The 25,461-nt window shown below is 37.4% G+C and overlaps 1 protein-coding gene and 1 long non-coding RNA gene across 2 annotated transcripts; both read left to right on the forward strand.

Annotated features, from left to right (window-relative positions):
* Positions 1-1,259: 1,259 nt before the first annotated feature.
* Positions 1,260-8,084, forward strand: LOC122655787 (long chain acyl-CoA synthetase 4-like). The gene is made up of 10 exons (XM_043850124.1): positions 1,260-1,402; positions 1,676-1,719; positions 1,866-1,947; positions 2,265-2,304; positions 2,387-2,481; positions 2,836-3,003; positions 3,124-3,234; positions 3,379-3,466; positions 3,688-3,754; positions 8,060-8,084. The coding sequence occupies exons 1-10, from the start codon at positions 1,388-1,390 to the stop codon at positions 8,082-8,084; spliced, it is 735 nt and encodes a 244-aa protein (XP_043706059.1). The 5' UTR covers positions 1,260-1,387.
* Positions 8,085-13,637: 5,553 nt separating this feature from the next.
* Positions 13,638-15,682, forward strand: LOC122640350. Its single transcript, XR_006329646.1, has 3 exons — positions 13,638-13,746; positions 15,306-15,388; positions 15,561-15,682. It is a non-coding gene; the product is annotated as an uncharacterized LOC122640350 (long non-coding RNA).
* The last annotated feature ends 9,779 nt before the right edge of the window (positions 15,683-25,461 follow it).

A 25,461-nucleotide genomic window follows, 5' to 3' on the forward strand; every position in this document is an offset into this window, starting at 1 on the left:
TACGACTTTCGACGCAGACCGGTTTTTCAAGTTTATTATTTCATTCATTTGATGAATTTTATCTTTTGGCTACGCTGTTTCGTTCTTGCTGGAGGATAATTGCTTTAATTTCTGAATAGTGTTTTGAAAATGTGCCTTGGTTGATGAGAGTTCTTTTATGAATATTCATCACTGATTTATGCTTTTTATGTATTGAGAGAGCAACTTAAATTATTGGATTAACTAATCCAATTCAGCGTATTACTAGAGAAAGACGATTTGGATCAGCTCCTGAGAATACTTTGAAGGGAAATCTTAACCAGTCTTCCCAAGCCTGAGGTGGCAAGTTTGGAAAGTACTATAGCCTACCTGCTCTGAATGATCCAAGGATCGGTAAGTGGCATTATCGCTGCCCCCCTTCTAAATTCAGTGATTCAAAACACATGCCTTCGAAATGGAAGTTAGGATTAATCAGTCTGCCCATATTTTGTTAATTTCTGTGCAACAACTGATACCTAAAATCTAATGCTGCAGTTCAAGAAATGGATACTTAAATCATATCTAAGAACAAACCTTAAATTAGAAGGAATCTTTAAACCATTTTGAACATATGGTTTTAGAAGTTGATCATGGATTACTGGATTTAAATTTTAATGCTCTTAGAAGGCCTTTTACTGAGATGTAGGGTTGGGAAAGTGTGATTCTGCGTAAGAGGTTTTGTTATTGTCTATCCTTTCACAGCTTGTTTGTACTGAAATTATTGTCCTTTGGTAAATTTCATCTGAACTTGAAGAGGACACCTGCATGAAACATAAAAATGAAAGATTTGTTCTTCTACCTCATTAGTTGTTTTGGGGAAGTGTGACAACATTACGACCTTTTATAGAGCTTATGATAATCAACCCTGTAATTGTATAAATACATGGAAAAATAATCAAGCATCAACTATACTTTCTACTAAAAGGGTATTTTAGGTTTTAGCAGCCTTATGTTCAATCATTGTGCCTGATCTTGGAAATTTTATCGTTTTATTCTGCTATTTGTGAATTACTTAGTTTTCTATCCTTTTGGTTTCTCATAATGTTTGTTAGAGGAAAAATAAACTCTGCACTACTTTAGGTTCTCCGATGATGAATAAACATTCACATTTACCTTTTCCTTCATTGAGGGTTCTGTAACCAGGATTCTTTCTGAGGGTTTCATGTAAATTAGAAAATTTAACAATTGCATCTCTCGTGTTTTCAATTTTTCTTTGGTTTGAATGGATGTAGTTATTCTCATAGCATATGTTGCTTGTATATATTTGTAATCCTTTTGCATAAAAATATGTCCAACTTAATCTGTAAATTTATTTTCTTTTTACCAGGGAGGTATATGTGGTATATATGGTGTCAATTGTCCAGAGTGGATGATCAGTATGCAGGTTCAGTTTGCTCTCTGTACTTTTGATATGTGTTTCTAGTGACAATGACATGATATCTCAGTTATAGTTTTGCCTGTAAGTTTAAGCAGTTCTGGTCTTAATACGTTTCTTTCTCCTCCTTGATCATATTATGGTTTTATCTTGTTTTTCCCGTGATTTTCTGCATGGAGTGAGCTTTTCTATCTCACTGTTGTTGAGTTTCTTGTTCTCTTACCATATTGATCCTATATAAATTTTGTCGAGATTTATTCTAATGGTATAAAATTTTTGCGGGCTTGCAATGCTCATGGGCTTTATTGCGTTCCTTTATATGATACCGTTAGTATTCATTTTGCACGTTTTCTATAGATTTGTTTATACATGTCCATTTACCCATAAAGTTGCTTATGTTGTGGTACAAATTGTGAAGTTTGGGTCTGCTAAAAACTGTAGTTGATGAAAATTTGATTATTTTATTTTATGATTTAGGTGCTGGTGCTATGGAATATATTATATGCCATGCCGAGGTTTCAATTGTGTTTGCAGAAGAAAAGAAAATCCCAGAAGTAGATGATATTCTATTTTAGCATTTCAGTTATGGAATAAGTTGGTTTGAAAAGGTTTGTGGGGAATGTTTTTGCTTGTATAGCTATTTGTTCGTATGTATTACAAAAGCTGGAAATTTTAGCCAAATTGAGAGCTTATGTGGCTATAGAAATTTGGTTCTATTTAAGTCAAAACGATCCATTGACCATTTACAGGAGTATCATTCTTACCATGGTTTTTTTGTGTAATAAATATTTACCTTTTTTAGATTTGAGAAGTGATAACATATGATATCAATGCACTTTGCATTTGTAAATTCATATTTCCCTCTTTTCAGGTATTGAAAACATTTCCGATGACAACAGAAAAGTTGAAGAGTAAGTCAAATTCGTTCATTTCTATCCCATATTTGATGCTTTTTGTGTTAAAGCTATTGATATTTTTGTTTCTCTTTTGTAGCAATTGTGAGTTTTGGCAAGGTTACACCTGAACAAAGAGAAGAGGTTGAGAAGTTTGGTTTAGCAATATATTCATGGGATGAATTTTTGCAACTGGTTTGCTGATTGGTTCAAATTATAAATCTTATGATTTGCAATCATATTATGTAATCATAGTGAATTTCCTCACAGGAGATCTTTCTTTGTATGCTTTTTGAATGCTTTCTTTGTAGCAGTATTTTGTAATAGCTATTTCATCTCCATTAATTTCTTGTTAATTTTCAACTTATTTAATCCAAAGGATCAAGGAAGAGTCAGTTTTAAAATTGCTAGTTAAACGGGTAGTTTCGAGTTAAGCTTAGGTGGTGTTTCTTGACTTAATACAAAAGTTCTATGTTGTCACTTCCTCTTTCGGATTTCTTATGCATAGAACTGATTTTGATTTCAATTTTTACTATGTTTTATCAACAGGGAGATGGTAAGGAATTTGATCTTCCAATGAAAAAGCTGTCTGACATTTATACAATTATGTATACGAGTGGAACAACTGGTGACCCCAAGGGAGTACTGATCTCCAAGAATGCAATTGCTACTCTTTTAGCGGGTATAGGACAAATGTTAGAGAGTGTGAATGAAAAGGTGAAGTCATAATCAATTTATTCTTTTACTTTCCTTTGTGTCATGTGGGAGAACAGAAATGGAAACACTTTTGCAACTTTATCAGTTTCTCATGAACTTTCATTTTTGGAAGTGTTGCAGTTGACTCCAGATGATGTTTTTATGTCTTACCTTCCTCTGGCTCATATCTTTGATCGGGTAGTTGAGGAGCTGTTTATTCATAAGGGTGGTTCAATAGGATTTTGGCGTGGGGTAAGTTGATTACAGCATACTATATTACCTAGTCAGAATTCAATTTCCTATAAAGATTAACTTTTTTTTTTGAGGAAAAAGAAAATAGATTTATCATTTACCTAGAAAGATTCCTACTTATAATTGATTGTTTTTCATCTTCAGGATGTCAAATTAATGATTGAAGACCTTGGGGAGCTAAAACCAACTCTGTTCTGCTCTGTTCCACGTGTACTGGATAGGATCTATTCAGGTGAAATTTGGAAGAAAAATTATGCCTTCTATGCTTTTCTGGTAGATATGCACAGAAATCATCTGCCGATTATTTGCTGGAGGAATGCTAGAAACTCTTATGTGCTGGCATTGTAATTCAAATTCCTTGGTCCTGTTTCTCTTTGCTGGTGGTCCATTGGTTACAGAAGATGAGATAAATACATATTCACATTCTTAGCTCTTTTTCTATAATTTAGACAGGTCTGACAGAGAAGGTATCTTCTGGGGGTTTCTTAAAGGGCAAATTGTTTAACTTTGCATACTCATTGTAAGTTTCTACTCATTGTTTCAATGTTCAATACTGTAACTCTCTGTTATGTCACGACATAGTTGGCTGCCCATTGACTCCCAAGTTTTTTGCCTGTGTGTGTAAACGGTAATTTTACCACTGCATAAGAAAGCTTTTTCAAAGAGGATAACCAGTGTCTTCAATACTGAGACTGCTCCTGAGCACAAACACTTGCAAATAAGTGGACACATGATAGGCAAGCACTTCCGGACCAACATTTAATTGGTCCTGCCGAGGAGATCTACTTGGCCTAGAAGCAATCAATCAGATGGTCTCCATCATCCAATTTTAATCTTCCATTTACAGTAGAAAACACCCACATATGTTCCAGAAAAGTCTGCAGATTAGATGGTCAAAGATAGCTGATTATTGTTGCCCATTCATTAATATTTCCTTATCAACAACATATTTGACACATGTCCAGATTTTCTGGTTAGGGACCAATGTTTATGCATCCTACCTTTTTTCTGCCTTTGTTCAGTCTTAACTTCTCAAATTGAAGCCCGCGCAATTCTATTGGAGCAGGATTTCTATAGCCGTCCTGAAGTAGTTGTGATAAGGCTTAGTTCAGTTCAGTTTTTGGTTGGGTGGTCTTTGTTGAATGCCTTGGAACTTCATAGAAATATATTTGATTCTGTAATAATGTCACTCATTCCACTTTCTTTTAATGTGCTTTTTTTTTTCTAGATGACTTTTTGCTGCATTTAATATTTTGAGTGTATGATGTATTCCTGTTATTCCTGTATTTCTAATCTATATTTTCTTTCCTTTTGGGGAAGGTTTCCTAACTTTCTTCTAAAAATTGATATTTTATGCAGGTCCCAGTGGATCTTGTTGTTGATCATTCCGTTCAGGTGGATGTAGCAAGATCAGAAAATGCAGTGAAGGCAAATATGGATCTTGAATTCGAGAGGAACAAGGAGAGATTTGCTTTTCTTAAATGGGGATCTACTGCTTTTCACAACATGCTTGTTGTTCCTCTAGGCTCTGGTATCGTGCATCAGGTTAGGGAGTTACTATCATCAGAAATAGCAATGTTACATCACATGGGTTCTACCTTTAGATTTCAGATCTACATAATTCCTTCCTTTCTTCTGTCTCTAAATATTCCTTCTCTCAATTGATAAGTAGAATATGAAATCTTCAAATGGTCTTGTGTTACTCACACTAATGTTATCATGTTTTATATTTATGTACGGAGTAAATTACTATTGAAACTCAGGTTAACCTGAAATACCTTGATCGGGTTGTATTCAATACTGATGGCCTGCTGTACCTTGATAGTGTGGCTGGAACTGATACCCATACGACTATGATTGATGGGTTAGGGGTTGCTGGATGGGGAGTTGGAGGAATTGAAGCAGAGGCAGCAATATTTGGCCAGGTATAATAAGAAAATTGTCAATGAAACCTGGTAATTTGTATTGTCTAGGGAAATGCTTGTACTTATTACAATAGTCATGGAGAAATCCAAGCTTGGTGTATTCATCCAAAGAAAAGAATGCAAATCATTGCATTTGGAAACTTGGATGCATGTGCATACTGTGATAGAGGAACTCTCATGGGTTACCACATTGTTCCGCCACTGATACTTGCTCTAGATTCTTTTATATCTTATCGTACTTCCTGTGCATTCTCTTTTCTACTTAATATTTGCCTTATAATCATAGTTTATCTTTAGGGAGAGGGTTGGGCACGGCGCTGGCTTTCCTGGAGCTAGCGGCTGTGCCTAATGGAGAGAGTGGGATGGGGAGGGCAGGGGAGTCATTTCCTTAGGGGGTGGGAGAGACACAGACTCAGGCTGGGCACAGTGCCGGCGTGCCCAACCTTTACCCTTATTTTTATTTTGAACTCCATATATTTCGGGGTTATGGATATGGATGTTTTCACATATGCATTTTATTGTCGGTCCAGAGATCCAAGAATTGGGCTGATATTTCCTCTAAATTAGTTTCACCTACAGATCTCTATCTCCCATTTCTGTAAACATATTATTATAATAGCGAAACCGACAAGTATGGGCGAAGTTAATCAGCCTGGGAGTTGGCTCAAGGAATTTTATTGCCTTCAGCTAGGGTAAAGAGAATCCAAGAATTGGGCCGATATTACCTCTAAATCAATATCACCTATTGATCTCTATCTTTAATTTTTAAAAACATTTTATTGTAATTCCGATCCAGACGTGTATGGGAAAAGTTATTCCACCTGTAAGTTGCCCCTAAGAATTTTAGTACTTTCAGCTATTTTTTGGTCTCATTTTGTCAGTCTTGAGAATCCAAGAACTGGGCCGATATTACCTCTATATCAGTTTAACCTAAAGATCTTTATCTCGAATTTTTCGAATACTTATCATTATAATTGCGAACCGGAACAGTATGGGCAAATTAATTCCGTCCGGAAGTTGGCTCAAGGAATTTTATTACTTTCAGCTAGATTGGGTCTCATTCTGTCGGTCCAGAGAATCCAAGAATTGGGCTGATATTTCCTCTAAATCAGTTTCACCTAAAGATCTCTATCTCCCATTTTCGAACACGTGTCATTAACTCATTATAATTGCGAACTAGATTAATATGGGAAAATTTATTCTGCCCGGAAGTTGGCTCAAGGAATTTTAGTACTTTCAGCTAGATTGGGTCTCATTTTGTCGGTCTAGAGAATCCAAGAACTGGGCTGATATTTCTTCTAAATCAGTTTCAGCTACAGATCTCTCTCTCTCTTTTTCGAAAATAAATCATTATAATGGCGATCCGGACGAGTATGGGCAAATTAATTCTGCATTGAAGTTGGGTCAAGGAAATTTATTATTTCAGTTAGATTGGGTCTCATTCTCTTGGTCCATAGAATCCAAGAACTGGCTTGATATTTCCTCTAAATCAGTTTTAGCTACAGATCTCTGTCCCCCTTTTCCGAAAGCATATCATTATAATGGCTAACCGGACGAGTATGGGCAAAGTAGTCCACCCGAAAGTTTGCCAATGGAATTTTAGTACTTTCTGCTGGATTGGGTCTCATTCAATCGGTCCAGAGAATCCAAGAACTGGGCCGATATTTCTTATAAATTAGTTTCTCCTAAAGATTACTATGTCCCATTTTCGATACACATATTATAATGGCTAACCGGACGAGTATGGGCAATGTTATTCTGGCCGGATGTTGGCCCTAAGAATGTTAGTACTTTCTGCTGGATTGGGTCTCATTCTGTCGGTCCAGAGGATGTAAGAACTAGGCTGATATTTCCTCTAAATTAGTTTCACTTATCTCCCATTTTCGAAACACATATTATAATGGCTATTTGGACGAGTATGGCCAAAGTTATTCCACCCGGAAGTTGGCCTTAAGAATTTTTGTACTTTTATTGGATTGGGTCTCATTCTGTCGGTCCAGAGAATCCAAGAACTGGGCCGATTTTTTCTCTAAATTGGTTTCACCTACAAATCTCTATCTCCCATTTCGTAAACATAATATTATAATAGCGAACTAGACAAGTATGGGCAAAGTTAATCTGCCCGGAAGTTGGTTCAAGGATTTTTAGTACTTCAGCTAGATTGGGTCTCATTCTTTTGGTCCAGAGAATCTAGGAACTGGGCTGATATTTCCTCTAAATCAGTTTCAACTATAGATCTCTATCTCCCTTTCTCGAGAACATATCATTATAATGGTGAACCGGATGAGTATGGGCAAATTTATTCCCCCTGGAAGTTGGCTCATGGAAGGTACTTTTAGCTAGGTCCAGAGAATCGAAGAACTGTGCCGATATTTCCTCTAAATCAGTTTCAGCTACTGTCACACCCCGCCTTGGACAGCCCAGGCGTAGCATGAAGTGATGCGGTCTCGCACCCAACCTAGCCAGGAACTCTGTGCAGCACGGTTATCAAAGGCATAAAAATAAAGAGTACTAACAGTGGAAAGATACGTATAAACGTAAAATATTTACATAAAGTCCAACGAGGGACCACATGGTAAACCTGTAGAGTATGTACAAGATTTTACCCCCAAAAGATAACCCATAATTACAAACTTTTCCAAAAAGACTATCTACATTAGTGTTACACACACATAAAAAAGAATATATATATGTACGGCCTATTCCATCAGGCCCGCCTATGAGAAGGCACATAAATCACAGACGCAGGACCCGTCATGCTCCTCGGGCTCTGGGCCTGTGAAGTCCTCAAAGGCATCATCTACGAACTCATTATCAGGTAGTCCGTCACCTACACACTCATCTAAAAAAAAAAGGTTTCCACGAGGGTGAGCTCACACTGAGCCCAATGAGGGGAAAAGCACACAACATACAAATGATGCATGATTACATATCATTAAAAGAAATTAACAACCGCACAATATGATGCATGTTCAATTCCATTTTTATTAAACCACCTAACAAGTAGACTAAGTCATTGGTTTGAACTACGGTATCGGCTCGAGGAGTACTTTGGGTCACTTCACTTTATCGCCGCCGCACTCCCTCAGCCAATACAAGTAGGGAGCCCGCCTCCACGCTTGGTATGTTGGCCTCAAGCCTTCGGGCAGACCCCGATAGTCAAGTACCCTTGACCCTGGGTTAAATCCCTTTGCTCCTAGCGTCAGTAACCTGACTACCCAGCACCTGAACCCCTGCTGGTAAGGGTTGTAGTTCGGGGTTCCCATCCTAACCATGTTTTCTAAATGATGACATGTTATGTTCAGGAGTGCACCGTGTTCCATATACATGTTCACTCAAGAACACAGGGTCACACAAGTGGTAATGCACATTAATTCCAAACAACAATCAAAATCAGGTTTGCATATCCATACACCAATAATGAGAGCAGCATATATCATAGCAGTTCCAAACAAGAGTTAAATACATCACAACATGTTCCATTTAGACAATACACAAGCCTAATCAAGCATCATTAGCTAACAATAAATGAATAATAAAATGAACACTTAAAACATGAAAATCAAATCTGGAACTGTTGTGCATATATGTAATAAATTAGATATACATCACAGCAAACACCAAAAATCCCACTCACCTTGGTTGTCTTGAACAAGATATCCAACCAAGAGTCCAAAATCAAGAGAAAGAGTTCAATGTAGGTTCAATCCCCTAAATACAGAGTTATAAAATTGTTAAGACTCTTCCTAAGAGGCTGGTGCATCATCCCAAGCCATTAAAAAACCCAAAAAGTCATTCAGAGATGGCCGGAGCTTCTACCTCCAGAAGGGTTGGTCAGCCTGCTCTGAAGAGCCAGGCCAGAAAACAGAGTTAAAAACAGTAATTTGTTTGGCTGGGTATTGACTACCAAGCTTGGTTCAGCTAGCCAAGAGGCTTAGGGAGGAGGAAAGATCACCCATTAAAGTCAATATTCATTGGTTGTATGTATGATCAAGGGATCATACACACATTACACAATCTAAACTGAAAAGGGAAGATTGAAGATGAAATTTGTTGAGTTGAGCTTAAGAAATCCATAGCAGCAACACCTAAGCTAAAATAAGATGATCTAGACATAGATTGAACTAATTACAGGTTAGTAGCTTACCTAATGATGAGTTAGGAAGGATTTGAAGGCAGAAGATCCAACATGCAAGCACACTTAGAGAGATTTCCAAGCCAAAATCACAGCATATGAACACTCCATGAGCAGCTCAACGTTTCAGCATTCTAAGCTTTGAGAAAGGAGTTCTCAAAGCTAAGAATGAGATTATATATATTTAGCCCCAAGGGCCTGATTGTAAAAGGCAGAAATAGATGGGTTTCTCCATGATTTAATAAGTGATTCAAGCTTAGTGGAAGCCGATTCCGAATCAATTTAATATCATAAGTTACCGATATGCCGGGTCATACCAATACGACACGAGGTCTTACAAGATTTGGTCGCATTGGACCCGCGAGGTACGGCAAGGCATCGAGCCGGCATGGCCTATCATGGTGGTATCTGATTCGGGGCCGGCCGAAACAAGCATAGAATAATTAATTTATTTTAATTCTAAAACAGATGTTATTACCTAATGTTCGACATCCGACACTGATAATTGTTGCAAGTGGTCCGCCAAACATCTCTCGCACGTGAACCATATATGCAACGGGCCGCAGGGTTCCTCGGATTCCAACAAGGCCTTATTTGATGGTTCCTCGGCACAAGGTGCAATAGGGTGCGGGTTTGTCTCAATGACGGGCAATGCCCACAACGCGGAGACGGTCATGGCACCCAAAACCACACCTGCAGGACCTATTATTTAATAAAAAATTTAAATTAGGCCCAATTTTAAGAGGTGAGTCTCACAGCTACAGATTTCTATCTCCCTTTTCCGAAAACATATCATTAAAATGGCTAACTCGACGAGTATGGGCAAAGTTATTCCTCCTGGATGTTGGCCCTAAGAATTTTTGTACTTTCTGTTGGATTGGGTCTCATTCTGTCGGTTCGGAGTATCCAAGAACTGGGGTGATATTACCTCTAAATAAGTTTCACCTACAAAGCTCTATCTCCCATTTTCGAAAACATACTGTTATAATTGTGTACCGGACGAGTATGGGAAAAGTTATTCCGCTCGGAAGTTGTGTCAATAATTATTAGTTATTTCGGCTATATTGGGTCTCATTCTATCGGTCCAGAGAATCCAAGAACTGTGCTGATATTTCCTCTAAATCAGTTTCACGTACAGGTTGGTATCTCCCTTTTCCGAATACATATCACTATAATTGCGAACCGGACAAGTACAGGCAATATCGTTCAGCCCGGAAGTTGGCTAAAAGATTTTTTTTACTTTCTTTTGGATTGGGTCTCATTCTGTCGGTCCAGAGAGTCTAAGAACTGGGTTGATAATTCCTCTAAATTAGTTTCATGTACAGATTTCTATCTCCCATTTTCAAAACACATATTTAATGGCTAACTGAATGAGTATGGGAAAAGTTATTCCCCCCGGAAAATGGCCCTAAGAATTTTAGTACTTTCTCTTGGATTGGGTCTCATTCTGTTTGTCCAGAGAATTCAAGAACTTGGTCGATATTTCCTCTTAAATTTGTTTCACCTACAGATCTCTATCTCCCATTTCTGTAAACATATTATTATAATAGCGAACCCAACAAGTATGGGCAAATTAATTCCGCCCAGAAGTTGGCTCAAGGAGTTTTATTACTTTCAGCTAGATTGGGTCTCATTCTGTTGGTCCAGAAAATCCAAGATCTGGGCCGATATTTCCTCTAAATTAGTTTCACCTAAAGATCTCTATCTCCCATTTTCGAACACGTATCATTATAATTGTGAACCGGATGAGTATGGGAAAATTTATTCCACCTTGAAGTTGGTTCAAGGAATTTTAGTACATTCAGCTAGATTGAGTCTCATTGTGTCGGTTTAGAGAATCCAAGAATTGGACTGATATTTCCTCTAAATCAGTTTCAGCTACATATCTCTTTCTCCTTTTTCCTAAAACATATCATTATAAAGGCGAATCGGACGAGTATGGGCAAATTAATTCCACCTGGAAGTTGGCTAAAGGAATTTTAGTACTTTATGCTAGATTGGGTCTCATTCTGTCGTCCAGAGAATCTAAGATCTGGGCCGATATTTCCTCTAAATCAGTTTCAGCCACAAATCGCTATCTCCTTTTCCCGAAAAATATCATTTTTTTTTTGGGTGAACAGTAATTCATTACCAAAGAGAGTAAACAAGAATCCCTCCGAATTCAGGGAGAGAAAGGAGAAGAAGAGAACATCCTACAATACATAGGGCTAACCTTCCCCCTAGGGGGAAGTGGTGAGAAGAGATAAGGGTAGACCCCAGGAAGCAGTAATGTGTCTGTGCCTTGGAGTGTTTACAAATGGTGGGTAGGGGGAAGGGAAACAAGATTTGGAATTGACATCCAAATAGATGGAATCCCAAATCTGTTTGAAAGACCTAGAGTTGGTCGTCCATCTTCTGATGTTGCGCTCCATCCAAATATGCGAAACAGATGCTTCGAAAGCTAGCAATCCAATTCTATCATAAATTGAGTTACCCCCGAAAGATTGGGTAATCCATTTCCACTTTCTTTGAAAAGGCAGAACCCTTCTTCTTCTAGGCCAGCATTTGATAAGAATTCCAGACCAAATAGTTGAGGAGAAGCAGCATTCAAAGAACAAATGTCAATAGTTTCGAATCCATTCCAACAGAGGCAGCAAGCTGGAGAGACGTTGAGGTGCCGATGAATGAGGAAAGACTGGGTTGGGAGACTATTTGTAAAGGTGTGCCAAACGCAGAAGATATGTCTTGGGATGTGACCTTTGAACCAAACGGCCTTAAACCAAGCAATATTAGGGTCTTTGTATCTTATGAGATTCCAGACTGATTTGGAGCTGAAGATACCTTAGGTCGAAGGATTCCAAGTAATCAAGTCTCCAGTGCCTGAAGCCCTTCTAATCATAGGAGGGAGAGAATTCCAGATGAAAGCCAGCTGATTGGATGGAGGAGGGGCCCAAGTTCCCGAATAGATGATGTTTCCAACTGATTAAACCTATAAATGTCTTTTGTGCTGACTAGAGGGAGCAGGATGCCTAGGGGGTGCCAATGATCCAGCCAAAGACTAGTGGAGAATCCGTCGACAATCTTTGAAGTAACAGCCCCTAAGGCTAAGCTTCTATATTTGAGGATGTTCTTCCAGACCCAAGAAGCTTCTGTTTCGAATATGATCACATCATTCCCTACTCTAAAGGTAAATCCTCCTCAATTCCTCCAAATTTTTTTTTTTCTGGATTTTCCAGCTACATTTCATCCCCTAACTTCTGCTGGAGCATGTTCTGGAAATTTACTTGAAAGTATTCGGTATAGGGTTGTTGATATTTTTCTTAGAATTGGTTCTATGCAGGTGGAGAATCTACGCTTGAGAACTGTCAAATTCTTCAAACCAGGGTGAACCGATTTAAAGCAGACAAGGGCTGGGTGGAGAAAACTGAATTGCAGGGTTTCTCTTGTGATTTGAAGTTTTCAGGTATGGGTGCAGTTGATCCCCTCCTCAAAATAACAGAAAATCTCCTGAGAAAAAGGAAAAATGGCTCATGTCACAGATGAATTCACAAGATGGGCTTTATTAATTTCTGCCACCGTTGTTGTCATTGTTACTGTTGTTAACTTGTTATGCATAAATGGCTAATATAGCATTGATTCTTGACTTCAAATACTGTTATACATGGAGGGACATTCAGTTAGTGATGCATCTTCAATTTCCTAAAGTGAGAAACTGGACGAGGAGATTTTCAAAATGTTTCACTTCACCATTAAATAGCTTAGATGTTTGTATTCCATCAGCTTGATTTAGTGACATTTGAGAGAAAATTTGTTTTACATCTTATAATTGAGCTAGACTGGGAAATTGAGAAGGGATTGACTGAAAGCAGAAATCTGGGCTTCCCGGTTTGCACATTTAATGCCTGAAGAGGAAAACGTCCTTTTGCCCAACGTGCCTGAGTTAAATGGTCAAACTGCCTTGCAGGTAGGTAGTAATGAAGGGTTTGATCCATAAATAAAAGGGAGAGAGATGCAGCGGATGAACTCGCTGTTCCTCCATGGCTGGGCGGCCATGGCAGCCCATGAAATTAATTTCTTTTTGTAAACGTAATAGGAGCAGAAAGGTTTGATGCAAGAATAAGGGTAAAATGTCCATGAAAAAAATTTAAGGGTAAAATAGGGTTTTTGAACAGTTTAACTACAACTAATGGTTTACACTTGACGGTAGGGACCCAGGGGGTACACGTAAATAATGAAACTAGGGGGGGTGTTTTGATATTGTTTCAAACTACAGGGGGGTACATGTAATTTGCTCTAAATTTTAATTGGGTTCCTTAATCATGAATTTCTTTTGATTCAAGGATTTATACTTGCGTTGAGATTGTGCATGCCACACTAGATAACTACGAACCAGATATAAATCTTGTAGATGATGGGCAAAGGGGGAGCCAGATCACAATTGGGTTGATGAAGTAGTTAGATGTGAAGCAAGAGGTGGTAATGGGGAGGGAAAGAAAGAAAAAGAAGATAGGAAGGAAATTGCAGGTATGGGGAAAAGAGGAGAAACGTGTAAAGAAGAAGAAACAAGAGAAGAAGAAGAAGAAAGGGAAAATCAGAATTGCAGGGGGAAAGAAGAAGAAGAAGAAGAAGAAGAGGGGGATCGAGTTGCGGGAGACAAGAGAAGAAGAAGGAGGGGGAAGGAGGGTGCACACGCACACAGCCAGAAACTCAATTCATTCTTTGGTTGTTCAATTCTGTTCTCATTCCTCTCAAAGTACATTCTTTTAAAAACTCGAAATCAAAAAAAGAAGAAGAAAATAACTCCCTAACAACTACTTCCACAGCAAGAACTGCCCCCTAATAACTATTTCTACAGCAATAACTGCCAAATAACTCTAAAAATAAAAGATAAAACAAAAATAAACTAAATGCAAGGCTGTTAGGTCTTGGGCTTGGGCCTGAGATGGTATCTTTTGGAGTATCCAATTGGGCCTGGGCTAGGGCTAGTAGGAGCAGCCCCCAAATGTCCTGTATCAACTCTCCCTTGCTTTAAAAAAACTTGACCTCGAGTTTGGATAAACCCAGGAATTCAGTCCATGTGATGCACATCCATGCCGTTCAAAAGCTCCGGTAATTCACAAGAAGAGGAGATGAAATCTTGAAACAGCACGTCATCTCGATATTGTTGAGTGGAATGTCGAAGTCTTACGTCATTGCTGTTGCAGCATCTCCGGTGTTGTTCTTCATTCCAAATTGGGATAAGATGGAATAAAATAGAACGATTGGTTGTTGCAATCGTGTGGTTAAAGGGGGTCAATGGATGTTATGGTAAAGAAGATAAGGTAGTGTATATGAGTATTTTGGAGTTTTGGCTTGGGGTTTCCAGTACAGGGAAGGGAACAAGATAAGAGAACTTAGATAGGAGAAGAAAGATAGGAGGGGAAGAGAGACTGAAAGGGAGAAGAATCTGAGAAAGAGAGATTCACCCAGGTTTGGGCTCTGATACCAAATAATGGGGGAGAGAAAGAAAGAAAGAGAAGATAGGAAGGAAATCAGAATTGCAGGGGGAAAAAAGGAGAAACCGTGAGAAGAAGAAACAGTAGAAGAAGAAGAAGAGGGAAAATCAGCATTACAGGGGGGAAAAGAGAAGAAGAAGAAGAGGAGGGGATCAGAGTTGCAGGGAGACAAGAGAAGAAGGAGGGGGGGGGGGGGGGAAGGAGGGTGCACATGCACATAGCCAGAACTCAATTCATTCTTTGGTTATTCAGTTCTGTTCTCATTCCTCTCAAAATACATTCTTTTAAAAACTCAAAATCAAAAAAAGAAGAAGAAAATAACTCCCTAACAACTACTTCTACAGCAATAACTGCCCCCTAATAACTATTTCTACAGTAATAACTGTCAAATAACTCTAAAAATAAAAGATAAAACAAAAATAAACTAAATGTAGGGCTAGTAGGTCTTGGGCTTGGGCTTGAGATGGTATCTCTTGGAGTATCCAATTGGGCCTGGGCTAGGGCTAGTAGGAGCAGCCCCCAAATGTCCTGCATCAGGTGGTGTGGGTGTTGGTAGTGATCTCAGCCTGAGCTACCTTAGGCCAAGACGGGAAAAAAAAAGATTGCACTCTATTGACTCGGTAATAATGAGCAACCCCACATGTTTAACTCCAAAAATGAGGTCCTTCAGTATCATATTCTTGATTCATTATGCATTTTTCTGATAGAACTTATTTCTTTCCATTCCTCTAAAGATTAAAAAAAAATAATGTAGTGGACTGTGGTTAATACATTGGTTTACTTGTACAACAGAGAAGAGATTGAAAATCCAAAAATATGGGCTCAAATTTGCGTCCAGAAAATAGTAGAATTGGCCAAGGAGAGTACGACAATGCACCAGGTTTTAGATCCAATGTTTCGCTTGCTTTGATAATGGGAAGCACTGGGTTCCTGGGCAGAGCTTAGCTATGGTTGTTCTGTCTGATATGTGCTACTTTGTGGACACTGCAGGTATTTTGGTGCCTTTTCTATTCTCTCTCTCTCTCGCTAAAACTTCTTTTTCCTTATACTTGATGTGTGATATTGATGTTTTTTTGCCAGTAGGATGTTGTAGGAGTTTTACAGATGATTTGTAATTAGGCTTCTGGTATGAAACTCTCCACGATCTGCAGGAAGCTGCTTATTGACATATTAACCTTCAATTTCATATTTTATTTCTCTTTCGTGCATTCCTTTTTCTTTTTTTTTTTATAAATAAAAAAATTTATTTGAAGAGAGACAAGCTATGCAGACAAAGTAACTTGAATCTTCTCTTTAATTGCTATTGAAAAATTTTCTTTAGTCATTAACCAACTATGTAGGTATTTTTTGGATCTCATCAATGCCACAACTTTTTCTTTTGGCCACACCGAGGCATTCCATTTATTTGAGTTACCGTTTAGAAGCTCATGTGAGACAGTTTTAACAATCCTATCCAAACTTCTGTACCTTCTCTTTTATTCATTAGTTATAATTACTTACAAATAATGTTACCCAAATATATAATTATCTACCTACTGTTCATTTCTTATATATTTTTTACCTCATTTATTTATTTATTTTTATCTTTATTGTTGCCCGGTGATCATACAGTAGGGTTGAGTATTGGGCTTCCTGGTTCTATTTGGTCTGGTTCCTTATGAGTCTTATATTCTAATTTCTAAGCATTGAATTTTAGGTTTGACCACATCTTTATTCTCATTTGAAATTCTCACATGTCATGTGTATACATCTCTGTACCCGACTTATTCCCCCTCCAAATATTTCTTCCTTATCTGAATCTTATATATTTGTTTATTTTTACTAATTTTGGTTTATTCTAGCTGCTGTCATTCGACATTTGGATCTCAAAAATGTTGCACATGATCCCCAAATTAAATCTGATATTGTTCAGATTGGTAACGCTTTGGCTCGACAACTTAGAGCACGAGCCGTAGTCTTTGAAATTGGGATTATCAGTGATCTATGCAGGCATTTGAGGAAGTCTATTCAGTCAACAGTTGAATTGGTAGGACAGCAGTTGTCAAACTTGAACATTTCACTCCCGACCTTCATTGAAGACCGCTTATTGGAAATTGCTAAAGGAGTAAGTGCTATGCATATTCATTGCTGTGACCAAAATAAGGCTGGAGCTGTGTCCATATAACAATGATTAACATCTATTTAGCTAGAATAATGAAGAAGCTTAATTCTATTAATGTGGTAAGCTAGGGTGCTTCTAACAATGTTTTAGGCTGGAGGTCATGGGTAAGAGATTCCTTATATGTGACATTTTAGAGAAACCAGGGGGGTAGACGGCTGCATCAAGTTTATCATTCTTGGGTTTCCCAACTTCCACTAAAGATTCGGTGGACTCCCTAGGCAAGGATGGATTGTTTTTTTTATTATTATTGTTATGGTCCGAGTTTTCATCGTTATTCCTATCAGAAAAACTGCTATTATCAGTCTGTTTCCTCTTCTTTAATAAGCTTACTAGTACTTTAAAGCAACAGCCGATCACTGGTTTACTCAGTATTCTTTTTCTTATTAAAAGAATTATATGCCATATGTTTGCCTATTATATTAGGTCTCAATAGCAGCTCTATATGAAATTTTATTTTCAAATGCTCTCTATAAGCTCTGAAGCATGATGGAATTGTTCAATTCTTTCTTTCTAATATTAATTCTGGTTTATAGTTCTCTTTATGTATGTCTCATTTGAGAGCAAGTTAAGTGCAAATTGTTTTATAGTTTCTCAATTGACAGGTTGAAACAGCTGCGTTTGAAAGGGAGCAGTTATTGCTAGTGAAAATTTCAGAGCTAGAAGCCAGGTAGATCATATTGTGAATCAAGTAACTTTGTTGAACCTTCTGTACGACTTCGTGTTTGCTTGGCCAAATGGACCAAGAATCTGAATTAATACAAGACATAAAAGTGATTTTGACATCCTTTTACAAAAGAAAAAGGAATCTCTGTTTCCTCTTATATTTTTACTTTCCTTTTCCTTTGATGTGGGATGATTAAATCAACTGATGAGGTAGCTGAGGCAAGGTTGAAATATCTGCAGGTAAGTGGCTGAGGAAGGTTCCTTCTGAGCTCTTTTGAATTGAAAGGTACCACATGATTTTGTGATAGAAACACTGACTTTACCAGATAAGAGAGAGAGAGAGAGAGAGAGAGTACATATACAGATGTGTTTCCCTATCTAGTTTGTAGGGTTGTCATCATAGTTCGAGAACTCGTTTCGTTTCGGTATTTCGGGCTGACCGAAATATTGTATTTTTTCTGATATGTTTCGATAGGTCATTTCGGTGGGTTTTAGGCCAAGTTAAGGCCTGAAACTTCATGGAAACCCTATTTTAGGCTATATAAACACATTTAAATGTTCAAATTGCAAAAATAGTCACCCAAAATGGTGTTTTGGATGTGCACCATTGATTGGCAATGTACGGTCGAACCCTAATGTATAACTGAGTTAATTACACATTTACACATACACATTGTACATTAAACAAGTAAATTGACTTGGAACTAAGTTGGAAACATAATGACTCATAAATTAAGTCATAAATCATAATATTAAGTACATAAGACATAAAGTCAATAACAAGTTAACAAAAAACAACTTAAGAGTTAAGATTTAAGAAGATGCTATCAAACATTCCAAATCACAATATCCCCAATTGTCCCCTACAAGGCTACAAGTCAAGTAGTCAACTAGTCATCATTCATCTCAAATGTTTACAAATTTGCTAATAATAACTACTCCGCCGTCCAGGATCAACTCATGGTCCGCTGGAGCCGTCGTGTATTGCTCTCCGACTGTAGGACAAATGCATGCCACATCATAGTCTGGGAGAAGAAGCAAGTGTAGTCATCCACAGTGGCCGTGTAAACTGCATCATCAACATGCTGAAGGTAACTTATCCCAGGATATAGGTCACCAAACTGTGAAGAAGTACTACCCACTGATCCACTATGATATGAGTCATATGACGGCTCTGGGAGCATGTACGGGTTGTACGGCTGCAGCTGGTGGGTTGGGTAGCCAGGGTAAGAAAAGAAGTCATCCACAAAAGACGATCCACTATATCCCTGTGAGTGGGAGTCATACTCAAAACTGGGAATGGATGGAGAAGATATAGGCTGCTGCCCCCAAGGGTACTACCCAGAATGCCCTTCGCCATATGGATGTGAATGAGATGAACCATGCTCTGATTGTGCTGGAGATGGACTGCTGTCTACATGAAAAGATGGGGCACGAAAACATGTTGATCATGCATTTCCCTAAAAAAAATCAATTTTGAGAATATGGTTTTACCTGGAATAGTGGAAAGGCTTCACAGATGTGCTAAGAAGTTTGTTCTCCAAGTGATTCCGGCGTAGATGCGGCAAGGATTCAAGTGGGAAGTGGAAGAATGGAGAAGAAATGAGCAAAATCCTTCAAAAACCAAGCAAAAGTGCAAAACCAGAGCTGTTCGACCGAGACTGACGAAACATGTTCATTTATATAAAGCAATTTCTCGAGAAATTCAAAATCTCGCGATATGTTGAAAAAATCTCGAGATATCTCAAAATTTTAAGAATTTCGATAGAATTTTTGTAATTTTTTTATTCGAGGTGGCATTTCGTTTCAAGGAGGTCGAAACATCCGAAATTTCCGAAATCTCGATCGAGATTTCGCGAAATTTTGAACTATGGTTGTCATGTTGGATGTCTTGTATCTTTATTTGAGATAGACGCATCTATCTTCTTGTTACATGTTGTTATAAAATCAGAGTAGTCCTACTTATCTTTTTAACATCCAGGATAATGATGTCTTGCTGTGTAATTTTATAGAAGGGTGCTCCAAAGAACAGAAAATTTTTAAATTGTGTGAATATGCTGCCAAGAACCCCCTCCGAATTCCTAAGGTACTCCCTTCTTTCAACATAATTTAACCTTCTTTCGTTATTTTCATATCAATGGCTTCTACTTGGAGGTTATTTTGGTTTCCTTTTCTTTGCTGTAGATTGGCAAGTGTCTTGAACAAAGATGCTCAAAAGAGTTGGTTTCTTCTAGAATTGTGATGCTCGACCACTGTTTGATTTGATGGCAATGACATTGGAGTAGCTTCCATCTATGGGTTCTGTTGCGAAGGCAACTGTTGGGTCATTGTTGATTCTGGTTCATGTAATTTCTTTAGCATCTGTGACCTTGCATTCACAACAGGTATGAATTTGATCACCTTTTTTATTTTCTTCTTAATTTGGTGTGCTTCATTTCTGCTGACTCAAAATGAATTTCTCTTTGATAACAATATTTTTTTAAACTGAACAAGGAGCTGGACCATTTTGTTCTAGTAGTTTGCAGTCCTGGTCAATTAAGAAGGGATAGAATTTTGCTACATACAAGAGTCCTTATGAACAATATTTTATAAGCAAATTATCTCTTAGATCTAATGATATTTTGAGGAACCAAGTTGGTTGCATCTTTTGCAACCAATAAATTATCTGCATTTAGTTCGAGGTGGTCATTGAGTTTGATATGTATCCATCTAACATTATCTGCGTCTAATGCTAACACATGTAATGGTGGTTACATAGGATCAACAGTTTGTAAACCCTTAGCAAGTTATGATTAAAGCATGCGCATTCATTTATATATGCGAATCTGATAATCAAGTCTCTCTACTTGTGAATATACTTCCATCACTGGACTCTTCTCACAAAGGCCATAGCCCTCCATATCTTGAGACACTTTTAGACCCAAATCCCACAAATATACAACTCCAACATTGGATGCCCATCACTTCACATCGAAATCTACAAGACGAAGTGAAAATAGACATAACTATCCTTCATTCAACCCTTCTCAGAATAAAAAATCTCTTCTGAGAAAGTAAACTTGATACTTGATTGTGTTTCTGAAGCATGTTCAAGGCTGTTTCTTAAGTTGGAACTCATTCTTATGGATAATTGTTAGTTCACTACCAGACACATGTTTGACAAACTGTCAGGCCAAACAGATAGGATTTCGTATTGGTCGTGCAGATATGGAAAGAAGGATCTCTCTCTCTATTTGTGGGATAAGTTGGAAAGATTCCAGGCATTTGAAAGATGAACCGGATTACCACTACAGGAAAGGAAAAAAAGATCTAGTAAAGGTGCCCCGCATCATGGATGATGATCTGGAAAGGCGTGAAAAGAAACCACTGAGGTATACAATGTCATTTAATCATTGGATGTATCCTGGCTTACTTCAAATTTATCTTATATGCTGTTGTCTGCGTTTAGAGATGAAGAGGTGGAAAAAGATTATGAAGATAGGGTTTCATTACAACTAGAGGAACAAGAAGAGGGGGATGTTGACAGAATTAAGGAGGAGAGCAGGAAAAGAAGGCAAGGCATACTAGAAAAATATAAACAACAGCAACAGCAGTCACAAAAGCAGGTGTACCTCATGGTCATGCCTTAACTAAAGGTGTCGTCCACTTCCAAGCTAATTGTGTTTTCTATATTTTGATGTTTCGGAGTTTTATTTTTAGTTTATGACTGCTTTCTTTGTAACCTTTATTCATTGTTCATACTAAACCATAAATGCTTTGGATCAGAGAATGGTTCTCTCAATGTCGACGAGGTAGCAGAACAGATACTTCCTCCAAAAATGGTTAATTCTACATCTGTTGCTTCTGAGGGTAGGAATGATAGTACCGAGGCTGATGTCCCCGAGCCTACTTTTTCTGTATGGAAATCACCTTCACGTAATGGAACTTTGGCACATGAGAGCACTTCTGGTGCTGGGGGTTTAGGGGATGGGACTCCAAAGGTTTGTAGATGACCAATTAACAATTAGATATTTTTTAAATTTCTTGCATACGTGGGTAAGCATGATTTGCATGAATCAACCACCCAAGCTTGTCTACCATGGTTCTTTTGATTCCTTCTGTGACCTTCGATGGTTTATTTTTTAATTTTTTGAGTCTGGATATAATTATTGCGATTACTTTAAGATGTTAATTTCCACTGTTTCATAGTCACAATTTCACCAGTTTGTGCAGAGTGAGAGATCAGCATGTATGTTTTGTGATGATACTTTCGAAGAGAGACCTGTTGGAGTTCGTAAAACTGTAGATGTCGTTCTATTTCCTCTCCCCTCTAATTGCATTATGCTCTTGTAGTCTCACATTCAAAGTGTTGGTTTTATTCTTTGTTTGCTGAACATTAATGTAGATATTAGAAAGCTGAACTAGGTTTCTGTAAAATCGTGTATAATAGAAAACTGATTTGAATAACCAAATGAAGTATATGGTTTGTCCTGTCTGAGGTAGCATGTTCACCTGAGGCCACTTTGGACCTGCTGATAATCCCATGTTCTCTCCTTTTTCTTGTAATTTGTACATGCACCTCATGATCAGTATGTTATGGGTTTTTAGTGATGTACTGCGATTGCGGTTAGAGAATTGTGTTTTGGCATTCATGGAAGCTTTCCATAGCGATGTATTGTAATCCAGCGATTGACAGAATATTTCTTTTATATGTTATCCTCTATTTTTCTTATAAATTTGTTATTTATTGTGACTTTGTGAGATTGAAAAAGGTTTCACTGGTGAACCATATCTATAGACTTCAAGGACTTTATCTATAGTTGGTTGAATGTGATCATATCTTCATGAAGATATTGATAGAACACAAAATCCATCAATAAAGCAATAGTATTTTTTAGTAACTAGCGAAAGAAAATAGGTTAAGACCTCTTAGGGAGTTGCCTAGTTTGGGAGTTTTATCGTGTTAAAAAATTGAGTTCATCTCTGGATTTAGGAGTCAAATACAACAGTTTAGACAACCCAGCACTTTAAAATGAATAACAAGTTAAAGTGGATGAAACTTAAATCTGATTCCAAATAAACACCTGAACCAGTAAACAATCCGACACTATCACATCGAGCAAATTAAACTTGATGAAACTTACATTTGATTGCAAATGAACAGGCTATGCTAATTTTAAAGGGAATTGCATACTTATGCTGAACTTCTAAAAAGTTGCTTGGTATTGCAACTTATTTAAATAAAAAAAGCTGGGTATTATAGTACGGTGATTTTGTAGATCAAAAGTAACCAGAATGTATTTAGTTCAGCTGCCCTATAAGAAAACCTCTTTGACCTGACGTAGTTTGTTGGACCTATGGAAAAGCCATGTGTACAGCCTTAAAGAAAAAATGATCAGGAATTTTACTTGAGTTCTTGCAAATGGTAACATTTACCGGGCTGATTACGAAGGCCTTTATTTTATCAACTGGGAGGAGTATAAGGTGGTACCTCTCTTTGATTTTAGGAAATCTTTGTTGCTTTATCAACTCTTTTACCAATATGTGCCATGTATGAGGTGTAAAAACTCCAAGGTAGACACATGCAGAGGCTCTGCCAGTGCCAGCTGTGCCCAAGCACATGCAGATATGAGATTCACCATTCAACCAACCAGCAATTCTTTCAAAGAACAACATATTTGACCCTGTAGAATTGTAATGTTGATCACACAATTACTTTTGTAGATATGATAGACACAAATGTCTGTCATAGAATTGATTTCTTTGGAGTACATATTGTGCCGTATAGGTTTATGGCCATCATTAAGAATATAATGGATGGGGAAGCTATAATCATATTTTCGGTGGAGGATCGTTCGCCGGTGGAAGCCAATCAATTATTGGCCCTTTCCCCTGCATTTGTACCATATGTATTGATATGCTTTTATTTATAGGCTGTCCTTATTAGGAAGAGGAGAAAGAGCTTATGAGGGGGCGTGTACATGGTCACAAGCCCACCTTTTACAACCACAACTCAGCCTTTTCCTAACTAAATGGGGTCGGCTACCTGGATCCCAGTAGAAACTAAAATTAGTAATAAGAAGTAGAAGAAGGATATTTGTTTGGGTCAGCTACATGTTTCACCCACCTTTTTCCCCTACAGTAAATTTCAGACTCTTTATCACTTAGTCTCTCATAACTTTCAATCATCTATAAATCAGCACACCCTATTCAGAGGTTCTAGATTTTCAAAGCTCTACTTTTTAACAGTTAACATATGAGTAAAGGATCTTTGTTTGGGTTGAAATTTATACACGGTTGGGAATTATATTTGTCTGCTAATTTTGGGCTCCACACAAACTAGTTGCAATCGTCCATGAAACCCAACTGACAAAGATCAACCGACATTGTTTCAAAAAATTGGAATTGGATTGGTTGTATTGACCAATTTAGATATGTATTGACTGTGATTGATCCTAATTTAGATGTACTGATCCAGTTGATTCTAGGGTTTTACGACCAAATCATTGAGTTTTCGGATCTAAGGGGTCAATTCTTGGGTTTCTAGTATAGGTTTGATACATGATTCTGAATTTAAAATCATTGGTCCGCCTTGCAAGAAATACGATAAAATTGTGCGTATTACGCAAATGCTTTTTGTTCCTGGGGTGTTTAGTGTAAAATTAAGGACCCATTCAATATTTCAAAGACACCGATTTCCGGTTTAAAATCCGCGTGGTGATTAGGCTGATTAGCAGATGATTTTGATTTTTGATAGTTATGGCGGGACCTGGGAACAGATTTGCAAGGAGAATATTTTATTATAATATTATTATTACATTTAGTAGGACCCATCAGTAGCTGTCAATTAATAACTGACTCGATCGATATCTTTTTTTTGGTAAGAGACTCGATCGATATCATTGACACGATTGCACGTATGTCTCTACAGCTGGTGCGTATCTTTGACGCCACCTCTATAAATATCTCTCCTCGACCGTTATTTCGTTTCCTCGCTTTCAAATCAACTCTAAATACTTTTTATTTTCCCTCTCTGTCTTTCGCTCACTCACAGCCTCACTCACAGGCAAGGATTTAAGTATCGGTATCGGGTATCGTATCAGTCAGGCAATTTTAAGAGACGTATCGTATCGGAGATACGTATCGATCGGTGCAGAAACACATGAAAATGATCAAAATACACATGAAAATACACTTTTGGACACAAAAAACAATATAAACAAGCAATTTGTGTCATATATCATGCATATATACTAAGAATTGTGAATAATCAATAACCAGACAAGTGCGGCACTTTGAAATTGTTATAAAAGATTAAACTAACATAGAAATTGCATCATTTTCATGTATTTACTACCTAGTAAAGTTGCCCTAAACAATATTTAAACATTTTTATATTTTCAACAACTAGTTACACATTATTTAATTTTTCAAATAATGAAAAAAAAATGACATCATGTACTACATATATGAATCTAACTCTTCTCTTCTATTTTAGCTAATTGTACATTTTATCAAACTATAATGAAAGAGTATAGATGGAAAAATCATGATTTTTGACATTTTTTTTAAGTATTTTATAAATTCAGAAAATACCCAAAAAATAAAAAAAAATACAGATTTTAGGGTAAATGTATACTCTTGTATTCTTGTTGGGATGTCATAGATCTATACATAATGTACTACATATACTATATACATTAGCATTTGTTTTAAATTTAAGAAGAAAATAAAAAAAAAATCATTTTAAAGAAGGAATTTTCGGTTTTGGGTAAAAAATGCCAAAGAAACATGGATTTGAAGTCAAATCTTTGTAAATGTATACAAAGAATGCAATTTCTATGTTAGTTTAACATATTCCCTTTGATTCATACCAAAAAACATACCAAA

The sequence above is a fragment of the Telopea speciosissima genome, chromosome 1, assembly GCF_018873765.1.
Source record: "Telopea speciosissima isolate NSW1024214 ecotype Mountain lineage chromosome 1, Tspe_v1, whole genome shotgun sequence".
In the NCBI taxonomy this organism is placed as follows: domain Eukaryota; kingdom Viridiplantae; phylum Streptophyta; class Magnoliopsida; order Proteales; family Proteaceae; genus Telopea; species Telopea speciosissima.

Excerpts from the sequence above, each read along its gene's own strand:
- LOC122655787 (XM_043850124.1), top strand. Across the intron at positions 1,948-2,264 it reads AAGAAAAGAAAATCCCAGAA|GTATTGAAAACATTTCCGAT; the intron begins GTAGATGATATT and ends CCCTCTTTTCAG. Across the intron at positions 2,482-2,835 it reads GGGATGAATTTTTGCAACTG|GGAGATGGTAAGGAATTTGA; the intron begins GTTTGCTGATTG and ends TTTTATCAACAG.